Source organism: Rhipicephalus microplus, chromosome 9 (assembly GCF_043290135.1).
Source record: "Rhipicephalus microplus isolate Deutch F79 chromosome 9, USDA_Rmic, whole genome shotgun sequence".
NCBI lineage: Eukaryota > Metazoa > Arthropoda > Arachnida > Ixodida > Ixodidae > Rhipicephalus > Rhipicephalus microplus.
The window spans coordinates 47,454,897-47,475,937 of record NC_134708.1 but is presented as its reverse complement, the minus strand read 5'-3'; the positions used below and the strand labels follow the sequence as shown (position 1 = coordinate 47,475,937).

At 46.9% G+C, this 21,041-nt stretch overlaps 1 protein-coding gene across 2 annotated transcripts; it reads left to right on the top strand.

Moving 5' to 3' along the window:
• Positions 1-3,284: 3,284 nt before the first annotated feature.
• LOC142771734 (uncharacterized) lies at positions 3,285-20,436 on the top strand. Of its 2 annotated transcripts, none has more exons than XM_075873582.1 (5): positions 3,285-3,765; positions 4,707-4,836; positions 6,953-7,243; positions 11,002-11,322; positions 19,508-20,436. In XM_075873582.1, exons 1-5 carry the CDS (start codon positions 3,332-3,334, stop codon positions 20,120-20,122), a joined length of 1,791 nt encoding a protein of 596 aa, XP_075729697.1. In that variant the 5' UTR covers positions 3,285-3,331; the 3' UTR covers positions 20,123-20,436. The 2 variants fall into 2 exon arrangements, with proteins under 2 accessions (XP_075729697.1, XP_075729696.1); XM_075873581.1 differs by lacking the exon at positions 19,508-20,436 and adding an exon at positions 13,249-15,346.
• Positions 20,437-21,041: the final 605 nt, after the last annotated feature.

Sequence of the window (21,041 nt, the reverse complement as noted above, 5' to 3'; positions counted from 1 at the left end):
TTCGTGTTAACCTTTTGTTGTGCCATATGCATTGATTGATGGGCGTCTACATGTGGAAGTTTTTCCGGTGTTAATCAGATTCCTAATACTCTGTTAGAAATATGCGCCAGTATTCTGCGTTGTCTCATTTCACTTAATATAAGCGAGACAAAAAATTTGTTTTGTATATTTGGTCAGTGAGCAAGAAGAGTCGGTCAAATCCTCCCGTCCAGATATATCGAACAGATTCACTATCTCCAGTAGAGGAATACCGAAAGCAGTAGTAGCTCACGGGATCCGAACCGAACTTCAAGAGCACCGCTTTTCGAATCGGTATAAATAGGCAAGATAGAAACAACCCCCTTCTTTTCAGGATCATTTGGTAACAAAATAATAGTCACAAAGTGGCTAGTATTTCTGCCTCAGCATTTCATTCATTTGGTTTTTCTTTCAAACGCAAAACATGTCTGTTAACGGTGAGTATTCGTTTAACGCACTACTTCACAGAAATGTCGTAATTTTACATGTGCCACGAGGTCCTTCCGCGTGAGTGAATAAAACTCCATTCTGGAGTGGCTAGCGATCGTTCGCTCAGATTTCGGATCCTGCCGTTGAAGAGTGCCCCGTCACGGCGCTTGACTTGACTGAAGGTAACAATGCTGTACTATTATGTGTGAGTTGTGACTTCGGTTTGTAGGCGAGCTGAGGTGCATTTTACTTGAACGTTTACCTGCCTTGAACTGAGTTTTTAACCTGGTGTCAAAAATTTAATGCGGAGAAGTAGCGCTTCGAAATGACCCATATACTACTTACACTCCCGTCACGAATGCATATTTAATTTGGACTTCCTTCTGGATATACGTCTTCTGATGGGACAATTAAGCGAACAATGATGGCTTTCGACCAGTATTTTCGCTATCATCGTCTCGTCGACCTGAACAAAATAACGTGAGGGAGAAAGGAGAACTGTAAAACGTGGCACGTGCAAATAATAAATGTAATGGCGCTCCTATCTCGTTTTATTTCAATATTTCGCTGCTACGTCGCTCTGTGTTTGTGGTGCGGGTCCAGCCATTTGTCCAACGCACGAATGTCCTCTTTCATAAAAATGACAATGTTCGTATAGGGATAATCTCGTTGCTTCAAAGCCATCTTTAAGATATCACAGAAGTTCCCTGGAATTCTGAAAGTACTTCTTGTTGGCAAGGTGGTGCTTATACTGGTTGCGCATGCTTGATTGTGGTAAAAACGAATTTCGTGAAACAGGGCGCAGAAAGTAGAAGAAAGATTAGCACCACGCTACTAGCTGTCAAAAGGGCCCCTAAGCTTCCTCTCAAAGTACATAGACCGAACAAATTATCCGTTTTCGATATTGCCAGTCTTTCCGGCATAATTCCTGCCGTCAAGGTTGTGCCCCACGTGACTTGATGACAAAATGAGCTTTTGACTGGTCCATATACGGAGAACATACGTTGCGAAATGTCTCCTACCCTGCTTCGACATGTAGTTAGACGGCCGTCCTAACTCGTGCTTCGTGTCTAAAAGCGCGATCAAGAACTTTCAATTCATTTTGTGCATTTTGAACGAGAAAAGCAGCGATAACTGCGCGTATCTAGGTCCACAGGTGAACTTAATATTTGGGCTTTTACGTCCCAAAACCACCACATGGTTATGAGAGATGCTGTAGTGGAGGGCTCCGGAAATTTAAACCGACGGTTGTTCTTTAACATGCACTGACAATGCACAGTACACGGCCCTCTTCCATTTCGCCTCACAAGAAATGGCCGCGATCAAACCCGTGACCTTTGGGTCAGCAGCCGAGCACCGCAGCCACTTATCCACCGAGGAGCACGAAAGGTAAACTCGTGACAAGCTCAGCGGTTAGTGGTGACTTTGTCCATGCGTTTTATGGAGACTTAAGCGGCAAGAACAAACTATCACCTCTATAGGAAAAGTAGTGAAGGCGAGAAACAACCCGCTCTCTCGTCTTTCAACTCAGAGTGGTTTAGGGGCAGTTCAAGGTCATTACGACAAGCATAAAGAAAAAAAATAGCTATATATGCACGGAGGGAACGATGATGAGGGGCGAAGCGTCCGTCCGTCCGTCCGTTCGTTCGGACGGATATGGACAGTCGGACAGAGGCACGGACGGACGAACGAACTGATAGACGCATAGACAGACGCACGTACGCATGGACGGACGGGTGAACGGACGCACGCACGGATATTTGTACACGCGGATGCACAGATGGGTGCTTCGAGCCACTCATCATCATCCGGTCCGTGGAGTAGTACGGTGCCAACACAACGTGCTAGCTGGGAACCCGGTGCGAAGGGGTAGGTGCTCCGGATTTCTACAGTATATATGCATATATGCCACATATACAGGGCGATTCAAGAACTGTTGGCTACATTATTTAAAAATCACAGAAAGGAGGCTTCCGCGTGCTACCTGCGGCATTCCCTTTACCTTGGCAGGAGACATTTTCAGTTGTAACTGAACCTAATTACGGCAGTAACCATAGAAAGCAAAGCAATTAACTTTTTAACCTTGGACGATTTCCGATCGTAGTCCAATGGAAGAATTAGTCTTCCCTACGTATATTCCTGAGCCACATTGAAATTTCGAAATGGCGGCCACTGGTAATCACCACAAAACGGTGAAATCTGGATCATTTAGCTGGCCAAATCGCGAAACCAACGCACCAAACAGTGCACCTACCACTCAGTTCGAAAACGACCACCGTGACGGCACTGTTTACCTCGTCATTATCAGCCGTCAATCTAGACACTTTCCTTCATGGCATGCTATCGGCTGTTCATCGAAGCTCGTTTATTCTTCTCCCTTAATTCGAGGGAAACAGTGTCTTCCCTTCGTTGAGGGCATTGTCGAAGTGAATGGCAGATGCGCTGCTGGGTGCGTCGGTTTCGGTTTCGCTTGTTGAATCAGACGCATTTCATCGCTTTGCGGTGATTACCAGTGGCCGCCTTTCCCGAATTTCTAAGTGGCTATGGACTATTTATTGGATGGACTTTAATTTCGACTTTTGGCGGTGCCCACTATTTCCACTCGTTAAATTGGTACTTGCTTTAATTTATATATTTGCTACGATAAGTATATATTTTGTGCGCAGCAGAAGATGCCTTCTTCCACAGGCAAGGAAATGCAGCAGGGAGCACTAAGATGCCTCCTTTCTGTAATTTTTACACACTATTGGACAAATTTCTTCTTAATACACCCTGTATGGGTATTTACAAGCTTCCTTCTTGGCGTATTCTCTGCAGCAGGTATGCCTCATTACAAGGGAACAAGAAGTAGAGGAAGAAGAAGACTGAACGAGGACGCACCATCATGGCAGACAAGCCCGATACGAAAAGCCCTTCTCGTTCTGGGAGGTCGCCGTCCCCGGCGGAGGCGGCCGGCAGCGAAGCGGCCTTGAAGCGAGGCGCCGGCTCCCCGCGGAGAAAGGCGACGTCATCGTCGCCTTCCAAGAACCGCGGCTCGCCAGCCAGGAAAAGCCGTTCGTCTTCACCGTCGCCGGCAAGGTCCGTCACCGGTAGCCCCTCGAGGCGTCGACGGAAGACGAGCCCGCCGTCTTCCCCGAGGTCGAAGTCACCTAAGTCGTCGTCGCCCAGGCTGTCGTCCAGGTCTCCGCGGGCTACGGTCAGTGGTAGCAAGGGGGCATCTCCCACTGGCAAGTTGGGGAAACGCTTCAAGTCTAGGATCAGCGCGGCCATTCATCGCGATCGGGAACGGCGCAGCAGGATCTACCAGTGGTTCAAGGGGTGAGATTGTGCTTGATTGTGTTGCTTTCTCAAACCCGGTAAATGACCCTAAAAATCTCCTTAAATGCAAAGAACCACCGCCTTTTCCTCCTAGCGTTTTCCATCTTATCGGCACAACTCGTGACGCCAACAGTCTGTTCACGTGACTTTATGACAGAAAAACTCTAGATTGGTCCATGTGCGAGTGATATCTAGCCTGCTTTGCCATTCATCGTTGTACGATGTCTCGATACTTCGTGCCTTAGGCCTCCTTGCCCGAATCGGCACCTCGTTCTGATTACTGCATTGAAGGGCCCCTGCAACATTTTTTGAGCATGATCAGAAAACGCTGCCGACCGGTAGTAGAGGCTCCCATATTATAGCGCAGCACACAGCCTCGAATAAAAAGAATATCAAGGTCAGCTAAGAGTTGCTTTCTCTTCTTCTCTCGACAAATGACAGAAGACACTCAAGAATCATACGTAGCAAGCCCATCTATCAGCCATTGGCTGATTTGAACATGGCGCGCTTGGTCCTACAGGGAAGACCGCCGGAGGACGTCACTTGTCCACGCGTGCGCACGCGATCACACTCAAGAAGCCGTGCGTTCAAAGAAAAAGAAAGAAAGAAGTGTTCAAGGTGACGAGGCGCATGCTGCGTAGTTTCTTTGCCCCTGTATTCCCCTCCCTGCTTAGTTTCCAGCGCTTTCGTCAGGACGAGAGAATGCGATTGCAGCATGCGACAAATCTTTGTAACTCCACTCCCACTGGACGGATTCTTGAAATTTTTGCAGCGTTGACTTCGTAAGACAATGAGCTCTTCCAGTGAAGTAATTGTGTGGTTACTCTAAAAGGTGTTTCAGGGCCCATTAATTGAGTCATTTATCGAAAGCTTAGTTCACCTCATTTAGTGACCGCTAGAACACCTTTCCCGCCTGCTTATAACCGTTGCTTCGACTTTAGCCTCGCAGGACGGAAGGGATCTCCTCGAGGAGGCAGTTCGCCTCGACTAAGGCACAGCGGTCGTAGCAGGGCCAGTCCTGGCTTCATGTCACCGTCCAAGTCCGGCAGCGTGCGTCGTAGCCACACGGGGGTGAGCTCCGACAATGTTTATGGGTGCTACTTTTGTTGCTAATAATAATAATAATAATAATAATAATAATAATAATAATAATAATAATAATAATAATAATAATATAATAATAATAATAATATAGTATCATAGATAACAGGTCTGTCCAAGCCAAAAGGTGGCTTGCGTGACTAGACCTATCACACGGTCAAACGACAGATTGCGTGCATAAATGTATACTAAGATTGTTGCGTACAACCAGAGGTGCAAACAAATGGTTGGTTAATATTCGTCTTGAAGAGTACAGCGCGACTGGCCCTTGCGCGCACAACCTTCTGAACTGCTCCTCTGCTTCGGTAATCGGTGCACGCCTCAACCGTGCCGCTAAGAAACGTGCGACTGTGCGCGTAACATCGGCCGTTTTAAATTATGACGCTCGCTCGCTGAATATCGTGCCGACCAATTGTGCCCTCGCGATCTCCCACGACAGCGCAGCTTTGGCCGACTGGGTCGGTCCTATATGCCGTCTACTGTCGCCGACAAGGGCTCTCGCAAGTGGTGCCCCGTCCTCGGACTCCTGTGACCGTGTTTCATCTTTCCTTTATCTTCTGTGGTCGCTCGCTGTCCTTGCGCATCTCTCTCTCTCTCTCTACCTTTAATCCTATCCTTTTAATCCCTCCTCACCCCCTTTCCTTGTGAGCTACTGTTAAGGTGTCGCACCAAATGCAGACAGTTACGAGGCTCACTTTTCTCTTCTTTTACCTTTTATAACCACAACCTCTATCTCAAAGTATGAACGCTTTTTGCAAGCACAATTATCAGGTGCCCGCCCACTACGTCATAATTACTCTTTTCGCGAACCAGCGGAGGGCCCACTATACGCACCCGTAAGGCAACTCGTGAACCTATACATAATGGTTCGATTTGTTGATGCTTCTGTTGTTCATGACGATTGAATACGTCTGAGGACTTTGGAATTATTAAGCCTTTAAAACGCCCTCTTGTTTCGCAACTCGGATGTTTTCACACCAGGCGTGTTTGTATACGCTTTTGCCATGCTATAAAATGCGCTACGGAGGCTTTATCCACGACATGACAATCGTAGTGTTGTTGTTTTCTTTTTTTTAGGAGCGAAGCTACTTTGGTTTTCATGAAAGCCGTTGATGCCTTTACCGTATAGTTTCCCGTTGGACCTGAAACATATGGGTTATATGTGTCTGCGCCATACACATAGCTATATATAATAGTGCGAATAAAAGTTTAAAGTAGACCATATACTGTTTCTGTTCACCTGTGTGTCCGTTCGTCCGTGCATCCGTCCGTCTATTCGTTCGTAAGTACATCCGTCCACACATCTGCATATATTAGTCGGCAGCATCAACGTAGACGTTATGTAATTCGGGGCTTTGCTTCGCTCCATCATCTAGCACTCACTTCACGGATTTGCGCTATTTGTTTTCCGAATTAGTTTTAAAAGATAGCGTGAATATTTCGTGCAAGTGATCTCGAGGCTTTGTTGAAGGCTGTAAAATTATGGACTCAGTATGTGGCTCGAATGATTTGAGCCCTTGATGGGCATAACGGAATCATAACGGCTATGTAAATTGCGTTGTTTCTCACCTCTGTCGGTACTGTTTATGTATTGTGTTATTACTGTATAATATGCCAGTGAAAGTAACAAAAAAATTCGTGACTGTGTGGTAGAAAACTGTAATTCGTAAAGAAGACGGCTTGTGTTCGATTCTTACTCAGACCCAAAGTTCTGTATATTTGTTATTTTATTTTCTATTTTCTCGATTTTTCGTTCGTGGACAAAGTGTTTTTTTTTACTCGCAACCAACGACACAGGAATATCTGCGAAATGAGCGTCTTAACGCTATCGCGATAAAAGAACGTGCGACCCTGCAACCCCTCTACGACAATTTTAAACACATTAACGAGGAATAATAACGACTATGATGAAGGCGGAACATGAAGATAGGGATAGAGCAGACGACTACAACAACGATATTACTACCACGACTACTAATACAATAGTACAATGATAATCGTTGGCGCGCTCCACTTCGGTAACCCTCAGTGTCAGATCGCGGTTCGTGACGGCAACTGCAAGATGTTATTATTACCGTTGATGCAGAGCCCGAGCCGCAGCGCACGTGAGCACGCACCTCCTCGAAGCAAGTACGGCAGTAGCACTCTCCTGGCCCTGGTGGTGGTCGCGTTTGTCGTGGCCGTGATTATCTTAGCGACGGGGCGCTATCTGCGAAATCACGCGGCTTCAACCCTGCACCAATGCGTCGGCGAGACGTGCCACCGCTACGAGGAGCTGCTGTCCAACGCCATGGACCCCGAGGCACAGCCCTGCGACAACTTCTACGCGCACGTGTGCGGAACTTGGATCAAGACCGCCAGGAAGCCCGTCTACGAGGTGAATAGACAGTTCTAGTTTACAGTTAGCGTGATAGCGGAGGTCAAGGGAATGGCGTTACCGTGCAGCAATCGTTCGTTGTGGACAGCGTCTTATAGTTAAGCGCGATAGCGTTTACATGGTTTACGTGCCCTAGCTGAGATGGTGGCGCCACCTATCAGATGGCTAATAAGCTATAAACCGTGAAAAGGAAAAGCAAACGAGAATGCCTGCCTATGCCACCACGCGAAGCATTGTTACAAGGTTATTTTACTACTAATAAAAGCAAATAAGTATAATCCACGCACCAAACGCGAAAAAAAGTTGTTGCCGATTTGTTTACATCGATCTTGTAGTTAGGCCTAGATGCGTTAGAAATGGAAGCTATCTCAAAAATCACGCCAACTTATCCGTAGTACTCGGTCGTCGAAGTTAACTGAAGGCAAGCGAAGCAACTTTAAACAGTCTTTTGCTGCTAACAAGGTGAATTTTTCAACAACTATGCCAAAATCACTTCGAAGCGGCCCTCCGAGAGCACCGCCATGTTTACGTACACTACGTGCACTTATGCAACCACGGTAACCTTAAATCTGAAAAAATACCGCGCGTATGGTAATCGGTACGGGCAACGTACGTGTCTGCGCAGGCGCACTTCGATTCCGGTATCACGGTACTTCCGGTAACTCGGTAAGCCCTGTATACTATAACTATCTAATGTTGTGTACGGAACGCGGTAAAAATAGCGTCGAAAGTTGGGCGAGTTGCAGCGGAATCGTGTGAAGAATTGCACAAGACTCAAAAAAAAAGAAGTAAAAAAAAGACACAGGAGTTCGTGTTCCTGCGTTTCACTAGCCAGGTCCATTAAAGTCCTTAACTTTTTATTGCGGTATTATACGTTAACAGTATTTTTTTATTACTGCTATTTCGATATCGCAAAGGAGTAGTGTAATGCCGAACGGCATTAGTCACAGCCGCTGCCAAGCCAAAGGTGGCGCGTGGTCTGAATAGGCTCGCGCACTCACCGCCTTGCCGCTTCAACAAACCCGCTTAACCACATTACCTCCAGTGCGTTCGAGCCTTTTAACTGCGCATGCATTTCTTAGTCGGGCTATGTCAGGCGTCCGTCGGAATCCGTCCACCACCCTGTCCGATAGCAACAGCTGCGTGCCCGGGCGCTTATCCTCGCCCCTAGCAAACAGAGCATGCGTTGCTAGAGAGAGTAGGAGACAGTAGGTGCAGTGCTTCGCCGCTCCTTCTCTCGCCGTTCGCTCTCTCTCTTCTTTACGCCTGACTTGGTCATCTGCTCACGCCTCACTTTCACAGCTCGCTGGCTGGGCGCCTCTTGAGAACATTCGAATGTGTGCTCGAGACGCCGATCTGAAACGCCAACGCCGAGCGAAGAACGTTGTTTGTTTTGCTCACTTCATTAAATTTTTCATCGTGCACGCTAGCTACTACAGCTGGAAACGTATACCCCGTTCCTCGCGACATAAAAATGCCACGGGCAGCGAACGGTGTTATTGGCTGCACGGTGCACACACGCACGGATGCACAGAGGAAGGGACACATTATGTGATCATGTATTTTGTGCTGTCATATACTCGATTAATGTACACATTAGGTCGGTTATTTTACACAAGTGTTCTCGTCTTGTGTCGATCCCCGGACCACGACAAATTTTTCAGCGGCTAAGAGGCCTCTGTTTCTAAGAAAACCGCATGGATTTCCTTGTGGCCTCGTACCAAAAATGGGTGGTTGTCCAATTTCCTATAGCCTCTCCCCCGCATTTCGTGTCTCCACAGAACTAATTTTGCAATATTCATTGTGTTGTGGTCTTCCTTTCTAGGTGTTATCTTCACCTAATAGTTACCCGTTGAATGCAAGAATCACTTCCTTTACTTAAAAACCAACTTTGGCCGAAGCTACACCTGCTGGTACTATGCATCACTCTCAAAAAGCTCCTTCTATATTGGTCTAACTACTACAAGTTTTCAAAACGGGCCACCGCTTGTGGGGCCCTGAGAAATACCCCGGTTCACTCGTGCCAACACGTGGTCGCAAGCTGCTAACATTGGAAGTAAACTGACTGGCTACCTGGATTGCTGGCTGTCTCGCTTCACTGCAACTCTTTTGCGTGAAGTAAGGTCCACGAAGGAACGCATCCGCCCCAGCATTAAGTTGTTTTAGACTTTCGTCGTTCCGTATGTGGACTGTTTCCCAAGGCATTAAGAAGTCTCCTGGACGACCATGGTTTCATGTGCACGGGCGCTGTGGTATTCTTGGCCGCCAACATGCTAAGCTTTATGTGCAAGAAAGTAAATGAAGAGGATAAAGGGGGCAAATATTTTGTAAATAAAATATACGCATTTCCATGAAGTGAGTGATGTCGAGTGGGTGAAGCAAGGTCCTAAGCTCCATGACGTCTGCGATGAAGTACGGACGAATGTACGGACGGAGGGACGCAGAAGATTATCATGTATTGTGGTTTTATATAGTCGATTGGTGCATACATTAAGTCGTTTTTTCTAGGGGCGAAGCTTCTTAGGTGTGGCTCCTTCCCTCCTCTGTAGCAGAATGTATTTCGCAATTTATAGCTTATGAATTGCTCAATAGATGGCGTTGGGTGTATACGTCCTTGGAAATATTATCATTAGATGGCGTTAGAGGTTTTCGTATAGTTGACGATTTTGTATTGTTGACGAATGGGCGGGCGTAAGGATGGCCAGACAGGCATATGGACGGACGGACAGACACCTGGCACCTCGAAGGGTGCACCTCGCACCTGAAAGCCGTCTCCAGGTGCGAGGTGATATACAAGATACCGACAACTTGTGAACAACTGCATTTTGCACCTATGAAGCAAAAAAAAAATGCCTCACTTTCCCGAAGAGAATCGTGAGAAAATGCGGATGCATTGCGTAGCGTACAAAACAGCAAATAGGGCCGTTCGCCGCACGTGGCGTTTTTCAATCGTGAAAAACGCGCTAAGCGCTTCAAGCTCTAGTGGCTAGCGTTCACGGTTAAAAATACTATAAAGTAAACAAAACAAACAGCGTTCTAGGCTCAAAGTTAGTGTTTCACAGCGGTGTCTCGAGCACACGTTTCTGGATGTTCTTGAGTGGCGCCCAGCCAACGAACGGTCCCGTGTGAGGCGCGAGCGGACGAGAAAGTGGGGCGTAGAAAGGAGAGAGAGTGAACTGTGAGAGAAGGAGTGGCGAAGTGCTGCACCTACCCTCTATACGCTCTGTCGCACCACATGCCCCGGTTGCTAACGGCGAAGATAAGCGCACGCTCCCGCAGCTGTCGCTATGGGACAGGGCGGTGAATGAATCCCGACGGACGCCTGACTTAGCCGGACTAAGAAATGCATTCGCATTTAAAACCTGGAGGCTTACAAAGAAGGTTCAGCTGAAATTGAAGATGACACAGCGAGCGATGGAAAGGCAATTGGTATTCGTAACCTTAAGAGACAAGAAAAGAACAGAATGGGTCAAGGAACAGGCCGGGATAAAGGATATATTAGTTGAATTGCCCACCTGCTTGGTCTTCGGACTGCAGTATGTCTTAAATAAATAAAAATAAATTCAAGAAGTGGACATTGTCCAGGTATGTAGCGCGTAGGCAGGATAACCGCTGGTTATTAAGAGTAACGGAGAGCCCAGAGAAGGCAAGCGGGGCCTCGTGTTACTCGCCCTGGCTACCTTACTGAGCGTGGTCAAGGCAAGGTTTGCCAGTGACTCGACGCGACACAATATGCTCTGACCATCACAACATCGCAGGTCAACTGGGAACGGTTCCTGGTGGAGATCGCGAAGCGCACAGCTGACCTCAATCCGCTCGTCGGCGCAAACCAGCGGCCGGTGGACAAGGCGGTAACCTACATCAAGGCCTGCCTGTCCCCTTTGGAGCGAGACAACATGCCCGAGGTGCGCGCCGCACTGGCGGCGGCGCGAGTCGTGTGGCCCCAGGACGCCTCCAAGACAGACTTCCTGTACAGCATGTTCTACATGTCTTGTCGCGTCTTTCAGCCGGTGTTCCTCACCATTGATGTGACCATAATGGAAGGGCCTCGGACGCTTCTTTTGTCGATCGGAAACCAGGTACGCCTGAAACTGAAACGCCTGAAAAAATAGGCGAACACCTATGTAACGAGATAGCGGATAAAGCAAACTAGATACGACATTTCATTGATCCCACTTTTTTCAGTAACGTTCGTAGTTTTTGCATGAAACTTCTCACTGATGAATGACCACTCCAACATGATGAATGAACATTCCTCAGTATAGCAACTGAAGCGTGATTGTTGCTCCGCAAATTCGGATAATTGAGTTTTTTGTGGTTGATATAGCAGGCCGTCACGTGACTGAAGAAAAGGTACGTGGTACATATTGAAAAGCTAAAAGACGTATAAAGGTGTAATGTCTGCACATAAGAATCAGCCACTGATTTCAGAAAATATTTACGAATTGATGATGGTAATGTAAAACAAACTGCTGTAAATAAGGACTCATGCATTAGAAGGGATAAACCAATACCTTCATGCTATGACTGCCTTTGTTATTTTAGCTGTACGTAGTAAATAAACTCCGTATTGTGTGTCAGAAAATTTTCTCGAACAAGACACTTACCTTTCAGACAAGGTAGCATAGTTTTTGCACTTATGGTATTCCGGTAAAGGCAAGGGCGTTGCTGTATTGCCAACGGAAGCGGACAGGAGCCCAATGTAGCGACACATGCGACTCTTGTTCTAACCACAATTACATGACTGCCATAAAATGAACACGTTTTATTGCTGTCGAACAGGGTTCCTGAAAAGAAGGATACAAAAATAAAATAATAAGAAAGGGCGACATGTTCATAAATATTTTTGGTCACAGCAACAACAGTTGTAATCGTATGATTGAAGTACGCCGGAACAAGACGTGCACCACGTTCTTCTCATAACGCTCTCGGCAGCTCTGTATTTTCCAAACGCAGATGTCTCCAACACGTGACCCAAAGGCCACATGGACCCCGCGACTTCACGAGGACTTAGATATTTGTGCTTTTATTTAAATGATACTTCCAGTGACTGCTCACTTATTGCGATTTATAGCGTTCTGTTCAGGTAAGCTAGAGAAATGGGAATGCTCTCGAGCTTTTTTTTTCCTTAAGGCACCCCATGCGGTCATCACGGGTAGAAACATCACCCCGTAAGAAAACCTTTATATCTCACAGTTGCAGTCCAGAGTTTAGTCATTCTTAACATTTGCATCGGTATGTTTCCCGTTTCTTGTCACCAAATGCTCTCCACAAATGATCCACATGAAACATATAAGCCATGCTTTCTTCAAATCGGCTGCTTCAGGTGACATACTGCCTTCCCTTTTCGTCCCCCCTCCAATTCAACCTTCTTCATTTCACAGTTCTTGCGGGAGTGAATTTCGGCTCGGTGGACCGCCACAGCCGAGGCGAATTCGGGACCGCTTCTCTAATGCTATGTTCGCGGGCAACCTAAATATCACGGTGCCGTATGCCTTTGCTTAAGACCACAAGAAGTAGACAGCCATCCCCGTGTTCTTTTTCATATTGTTACGGGGAATAAACTTACGGGGAATCTACTTAGCCCGTGACAATATCAGCCGAGTGTGTTTATTCCTCCCGAAAAATTTCTGCCCCCTGCCTCCAATATTGGAGGCATTAGAAACTTTCTGCTCCTAACCTGGTTTTAGCATGACCTGAGTGATCGGCCCACTTTTGACCAACTGACGATGTCACGTGGTGACCTCATCACGTAACGTCGAGTTGTGGGTCAACATGGTGACGTCACAAATTTTGGTCATCTGTTACGTCAAAACGGCGTCTTTGAGTGACGTCAAGACGGGATCTTTTACATCACAAGGGTTGACGCCAACGTCCACGGCCGCTGTTCGAGCTTGTTGTGGCATCAAGGGTTTCTCACTAATGTTCCTACTTTGTGAACATTAAAAAATGAATGCATCCTCTGACCCTCTGAAAGTAAAGGTAACTACGTTTCGCCGTTGCAGTTTTTGTCCACGTACTACAAGATATCCGAGCACGTGGCCCACAACCACATCAAAGAGCACTTCCGGGTCAGCTATGAGAGCCTGGCGCCCACCAACGAGACACGAATGAACCATTTGTTCAACCACTTCATCACCATGATGCGCTTCATGGACAACCACATGCCCGTGACGGACTCGGGTAACAGCAGCGGCGACCCGGCGACCTTCCTGGAGTGGACACCATCCGTCCCGGAGTCACGCTGGGACACCCAGACGCGACGCTTTCTGAACAGTCCACTGCGAAACCTGACCGGTTGGTTCGTCGATCGTGTGGGCGGCTTCAGGGCGATATTCGAACTACATCAGGCCTTCGGCGAGGAGAAGATGGCCGACTTTTTGGGCTTCTTTGCGGTACAGACCCTCGTGGGCTTCACGAACATCCACCTGCTGGAGAGCTTCTACAAGGCCTCGGACATCGCCATTGAGGAACAGCGAAAGGCTTGCATCACGACTGCCTATCAGACGTTCGCCTACGCCATCGACAGCTTCCTCCAGGAGGGTATGAAGGGTGCACAGCAGGATGTCGGCACGCTCGTCAACTGGACGATGGAAGCCTTTGGACGCCTCCTGGAGTCCTGGGACGATTTGTCGGCGCTCGTGGGACACTTGGAGCCCGCCCCGCAGCGCTCGAACCTGAATCAAGCGTTCTCCATCCTGAATTCCTCCAGTCGCATGTCGGTAGACAACATCTACGCAGCGTTTCCTGAAATGGCTCTTGATGTGAGTATATGCATCTATGCCGGGCAAGGACGGTACAAAACGAGGCAGGAATGTGTAAATAGCGAATTTCATTCATTTCAATTTCATTTTGTGCCACGAAACAATAGAGCAAAAACTTTCGACTTGCTTCAACACCGGGGAATACATAAATTTAGCGGCGTTACTGCTGTTCAATAGTTTAGAAAAAAATATCGTTCTAGCACGGACGTCGGGGCAACTTGAAGAGTGGTTTGTGGAAGTACGAGACAGTTCGAGAAAATGTACTCCCTTCTCGTGAGACAATTACTTGAAGCACCCTTCATGATCAGACATGCAATCCTCACGAACCCGAGCCTCGCACTCCGCACACCGAATCCAAAACGGTCTCAACAGCGCAATGGGACCATACTATGGAGTTAGCGACATACATGACATTAATAGTATTATTATCGTTTGAATATATACGTCATTATAATCGTTTGATTATATACGTAACTTGATTATATAGGTCGTACGCTCCTGGTATATCATAGCCATTTTCAATTTCACCAACTTGACGAAGCGTATGTGAGAGCACCAGGGTCGTATCTTGTAAAGCATGACGTACATGGCCTGCATGTCTTGATTTTTTTCTGTTCCGACCAGTCATTTTTATTCGCCGTGTACTCATGTGATCTCATACCAATAGGAGTATTTATTACCTTTGTGAAACGGTCACGAGAACACTATCATACGCGATGAAATAGCTACATAGACGCGATCAAAGTTTCTTTGGCTCGGTACAAAATGCTTGGCATCGGAGAATAATGAGTGTGTTGATTTTTTCGTATTTTTCTCATTATCCCAACATAATGATGCATTCTAAATACGTGCAATTATATAGTAAATTTATGTGTTCACCTTTATAGACCGAACTCAATGGTTTTCACTGAAGTAAACTCTATTCGGGAACGATGCTAACACTTGCGTCCTTTTCATGCACCCCATTTAGAAAATAATACGATTCCCTTCGGTCAGACGATGAGACTCGGAAATTGTGGTTTCTCGTTTTCCAGATTGCTGGAAATTCCTAGTATTATTGGTTTTTCAGATCTCGGCATAACAATCTGAATGAGTAATCACTGTATTTTGAAACACAGTATCCTTTTGACTTTTTATGTGAGAGAACATTAAGCTTACCGCTATTACCGCTATGTCAAAAAGCTCCATCAGAGGAGCTTTTCGACATATAAACGGACTACAAGTTGTCTTAATGGCGTGGCAAAAACTGCTATAGAAAGAGACAATACTATCGCAACAACCCATTTCTTAATGTTCCCTTAGTCAACCTCCAGAATTACAAAAAGAAATCACCACCATATCCACGAAGTGAATGATGTCAGAGGAGCTTGCTCGGAGGTACACCAGGCGTTTCTTGGCGAGCCAATTCTAGAAGTAGGAAGGTTTGCGAACGGGCAGGTGCATGATGTGTACAGTACGTCGAAGGCAGCGTTGACGGGCTTGTTCCAATGCCGGCACTGCGCAGTGTTAGCCACATTGATCAGCACATTAACCACCTGCCTCTTTATGTCACACTTGCCGCTGCCGTGAGTCAAATGCCTAACGCCCATAGAAGGTGGACGTGAAGCTATCAGGCGTTCTTCAACGGGGCTGAGAAGAGGCAGGTGAGGGGGCTTGGGAGGATATCGGTTCCCGTTCGTAACACTTATCAAAGGAAGCTGTCACGTACTGCCATGCCTGCGAAGTGACGAGAACGAAGTGGACAAAGTCGCAAGGAGGCGATTGCGCGGGTCATCGAAAACCAATGCCTTGTATAATTGATCCGGCGCGCACACGAAGGCTCTCTAAAGATGGATGGATGGATTGCTATGGCTGTACCCTTTAGATCGGTTGGTGGCTAACGCCAACAACCCGTAATACAGTGAACAAAAAACTAGATTTATTTTTCCGTTTAAATAGTGAAGTTGAGGACTCGTACTTTGCAGTGAAGGGTTTAATTTTCACTCGTGCCTTGACTTTAGCCACCAATCAGATAACCTCCTTCTAGTTAATTCTACCCGCTTAAAGTCTATTTTGCCCTCCCTGTCCCTAAACTCCAGTGCTTCGAAAAACTCTGCGCCATCATCCTGAACTACAGGGTGAAGCCCTTTACAGAACATTACCAAGTGTTCGGCAGTTTCTTCTTCCTCTCCACACGCACTGCATACCGTGTCTACCCCTTCGTATTTGGCCCGATATGTCTTCGTTCACAATACTCCCGTCCTGGCCTCAAACAGTAGAGAACTACCCCGAGTATTATCATAGATCCTTTCCTTGGCAATTTCCTGCTTAAAAGTTTGATAGATCTCTAGTGCCAATTTCTTAATCATGCCCATTCTCCACATATCGGTCTTAGCTTCCTTCACCTTCTTCTTAACCCATAATTCTTTTTGGCGTGGCCGCCTGTTGTTTTCTAAGTATTTACCAGTCAATTTTTTGGTTCGCTTCCTCTATTTTGTATCGACATTCTTCATGTACAAGTAGCTGAATACCTTCCTAGCCCAACGCTCCTCCCCATTTCTCTTAATCGCTCCTCAATATTTTTTTCTTGCTGCTAGCTAGCTTCTCTGTCCTCAAATGATGTCCATCTTATATCACCTTGTACTCCCTGATTTGGTGTTGCCGTGAGCTCCTAAGGCAAACGTACGTATTCCATGTTGCTTAATTTCTAACTTACCTGAAGTTCTGATCTCATGCACAAGACCACATTGCTGAACGTCAGACCAGGAACCATGACCCCTTTCCATAGTGCTTTCACCACATCATACCCATTGTAATTCCACAGTGCCCTGTTTTTCAACACTGCTGCATTCCTGTTACCTTTAGTCGTCACGTATATTTCGTGTTTTCTTAGGTGCTCGGTCCCATTGCTTATCCATACGCCTAGATATTTGTATTTATCTGTTATCTCTAGCATGACCTCCCGTATTCTAAGTTCGACTACCTTCATTATCATTAAAAATCATGACTGCTGATTTTTTCTTACTGAATCTGAAATGTAATCTATCTCCTTCAATACTGCAGATGTCCATCAATCTCTGCAAATCTTCCTTGTTGCCCTAGGTGGCGGCGTGCTATCTAGTGAGTTTTGTTAGAATCACCGCCTTGGGTGGTGACTTGAGAAGTGTACTGCGGCAACACTGGAGTACATCGCGGCCGGACAAGGCGCGGGCATAACAAGCTTGTCCACCAAGCTTAGCTCCTAAAGAGACAGTTATTTTTTCCCGGTGTTTTTTCCCAAATTTTCATCATAATTCGTGACGCCAGCAGTCTGTTCATTTGACTTATTGAGAAAATGAGCCCTCGATTGGTCATCGGTTGCGAATGGTGGCCCACAATGTTTTGCCATGCAGTCCCACGTCCTGTAAGGCTGTCTGTCGTCACTTTCGTGTGCAATACACTCGATTCACTTGGTTTCATGCGTTCTAGACTGCGCAAGTGGAGACGACCGTACGCGCTGCCAAAAAGTGTGAAATTCTGATGGGCTGAACGCTTACTGCTGGCATTGTTCACCTGTTTTTGTGGCGAAATAAGCAAATAAGCCAGAGGTATAGGACATTGCGCCGGTAGGAAGATAGATAAAGGTCAGACAAACAAAAATTGGCAGATCCCACGTACAGTGGGAATCGATGATATGCGAAGCATGAATAACAAATGTTGATATGTCACATTAACTTCAGCAAAACGCTACGAGGTGGACTTGCATGTCACATTTATCATGTTTTGATGCGTCGCTTACCTTCATCGTCTCTTCACATTACGTGATACCAAATTTAGTATAGGTGGAGCTAGCGAAACGGCCGCGGGCGCGCTATGAGCGTGCTATGTTATCATGTTCTTACATGGCACGAGTGTCAGGATTATCATATTTGCACCAATCATATATTTCGTCATCGATTGACGTCACGTAACACTAAATCTGGTATATGTGGAGCTAGCAAAACGGCCGCGAGTACATCATGAAGAGCCCAATATACTCTAATGTAGCGTTGACGCGCGCGCGCGCTGGGCACAGCGACGCTACGGTAGCAAAACGCGAGCACTCTAAGTCTGACGCCAGGCGCGATCGGCGCGACCAGCGTCCGTCGGCGTGGCCCAACGGCAACCGTCGCAAAATGCGTCATGCTGCATTTTGTGCCGATGCCATAGAGTAACATTACTCTCTGCCTATGCGTTCCCCAGACAACACTGCGTCTCTCTCTTTTCGTGATGGAGGGACGCCGGACGCGCTGAATCGCGCATGTGTTAAAGCGACGCAGCGCGGCGCGCGCCTGCGAGTATATGGCAGGACTGGTGCCTGTCTTGGCAACGCCGGCGTGACGCGACGAAATGAACGCCGGCGAGCACGCGCACAGCGTCATGTCAAAGTGTATTGGTGCCTTAACTGTGGCATGTAGTCATGTTCTCACGTGACACAAATGGCATGATTAATATTTTTCTACCAGTCACATATCTTCGTCATCCATTGGCGTCACGTAATACCAAATTTGGCATACGTGAAGCCAGGGAAACGGCCACGAGTGCATCATGAGTGTGGCATGTATTCATGTTGTTACATGACACGTATGTCGTGATTATCATGTTTGGATGTGTAATTTACCTATGTTGCCCATTCGCGTCACGTAAAACTGAGTTTGGTACATGTGACGCTAACGAAACCGCCTCGAGCGCATCATGCGCGTAGGATGTAGTCATGTTGTTACATGACACGCATCTCATGTTTATTATGTTTGCACCAGTCACATACCTTCGTCATCTATTCACGTACCGTGATACCAAATTTGGTATATGTGACGCTAGCGAAACGGCTGCCAGTGCATCATGAGCGTGGCATGTAGTCATGTTGATACATGACACGCATCTCATGATTATCATGTTTACACCAGTCACATGCCTTCGTCATCCATTCATGTACCGTAATACCAAATTTGAATATGTGACGCTAGCAAAATGGCCGCGAGCGCATCATGAGCGTGGCATGTAGTCATGTTGTTACATGACACGCATATCCTGATTTTAATGTTAGGGTCTGTCGCTTGTGTTCGTTATGCAATCATGTCATACCATACCAGTTTTTCAACATGCCATGTGAACGAAACCACCTCAAGATCTGCAGGACTATGAATTGAAAATCATGACATTCATGACTTACATGTCATGATTTTCATTATATGACTAGTCAAATATGTTCTTAATACAGTTATGTTATGCCACACCAAGTTTCCTATTGATATTATTATCGCAACGGCCAGGAGACCTAAACGTCGTAGGCGGCTAGATAGATAGACAGATACGCTCAAAGTCGCCGAAGTTCGCTAAGAAATGCTTCGCATTTAAAAACACTTGTGTTTTAACTCGGAGGGGTTTAGAGGACCTTTAATGTTCGATACACAAGATGCGCACGACGAAAAGACTCGTATTTTAATAGCAGGCTTTCCTCGCTCCTGTAACGATCTTTACGTCCCGGCTCTCCAACATGCAGGCTCCTTTGAGCGACAGTATCAACGTCTCGGCCTACATGCAAGCCCAGGTTTCTAAGTCCGGGCAGCCGAGCCAGACGCTGTATGCCGGCTACCAGGCGCTTGACGCGACCGTCTTCAGTGGCTTCCGCATCAACCCGCAGCTGCTCGCATTCCCCTGGTACGAACCGGACGCCCACGTCGGCGTCCTGCTAGGCGGTCTGGGAGCGAGGCTCGCCGCGGTGACCTTCTACGACTACGTCGAGCGCACCGGCACCAACAGCACGCTGTATTCCGAGAACCAGGATTGCCTTTCGCCGGCCAGCAACGTGAGTGTCGGTGCAGACGTCGATGCCGACCTCCAGGGAGCTGTGGCGGCTGCCGCAGTCGTCGCGGACGTTTACAAGGAGGTCGCCCGAAAGAAAGACCCGAAATGGACTGGTCGCGAGGCTCCACCGCCGTGGACGAGCGAGAGAATGCCTTTCGTGTTCTTTTGCTGGCTCAACTGCGGCGACTCCGAGAGGGGCCCGATGATGTGCAACGCGCCCATGATGCACAACTGGGACTTCGCGCGTGTCTTCGCGTGTCCCGAGGAAGCGCCCATGAACCCGAGCATAAAGTGTCGCATGAGGCTGTAGCCGATTTCGCGATTGTACAATAGCCCTTGTGGCTCCTAATACGTGACCTAATACGTGACATGCGATTGAGAAGCGTTTTAAGTGTATACGTGTTCAATATATACAGTAACGCAAATACTGTATGGTAGCCCCGCTCACCCTGCTATATTATCCCTGGTATTTGTGTGTGTGATAATATGGGTGCTCTAAAACGGTATCTTTGCCAGTGTGTACCTTTTGTGTGCCGAACCTCTAATGCGTAAATTGTAGTGGTGGCACTGTGTTCTGACGACGCGAGCTATAAATCTTATATTTATATTCGTCAGTATGTTCCATGTGCTGGAGTTTTATTGATGTTTCTGGCGCTCTTTCTGAAAAGCCAAAGATACTGAAATAATAGATGATCCATGGTAACTTGGGGTACATCAGGGCGCACATAAATATACAATGAAAAGTGGAACAATTTTTCTGGGTAGGCGAAAAATTCTTATCCTATAGTGACCCCCTCTCACTATTGAGAGTTTTTTTATATTCCGGACTTTTAAGAGTAAAGCTCGTTTTTTTATATACTCCGGACTTCCGGTGTAAAGCTCTGGCTGGGCGAATAATTTGCTTTGCACCGTCGGAGTATTTTTTGCTTTTTTTTTTTACTCCTGCAAACCGATTTGACTTCGTGGCACCTTCGCAGTGTTCCTTGCGGTTGTTTCACTCCAGCTGTCCAGAGTTCTTTCGTGGTGCCAGCGAAGTATGTACAAATTTCATTTTTTTCTTCCGGACAGATTATCAGTCAAAAGCATCGGCAGTACGCTTTTATATTATTGCTCATTGTTAGTTTCTTTATACTAATGCTTCACGCGTAGGCTAGATGAGATATTCTGATGAAACTCAGCAGCGTCACCCCTTACGTTTATTCTTCACAGAACTCTAGCTGATTAAATTC

Bases quoted from the DNA above. Each gene is read 5' to 3' on its own strand.
- LOC142771734 (XM_075873581.1), top strand. From the start codon at position 3,332: ATGGCAGACAAGCCCGATACGAAAAGCCCTTCTCGTTCTGGGAGGTCG. The intron at 3,766-4,706 runs GTGAGATTGTGC...CTTCGACTTTAG, and splicing joins ATCTACCAGTGGTTCAAGGG to CCTCGCAGGACGGAAGGGAT. The intron at 4,837-6,952 runs GTGAGCTCCGAC...CCGTTGATGCAG, and splicing joins TGCGTCGTAGCCACACGGGG to AGCCCGAGCCGCAGCGCACG.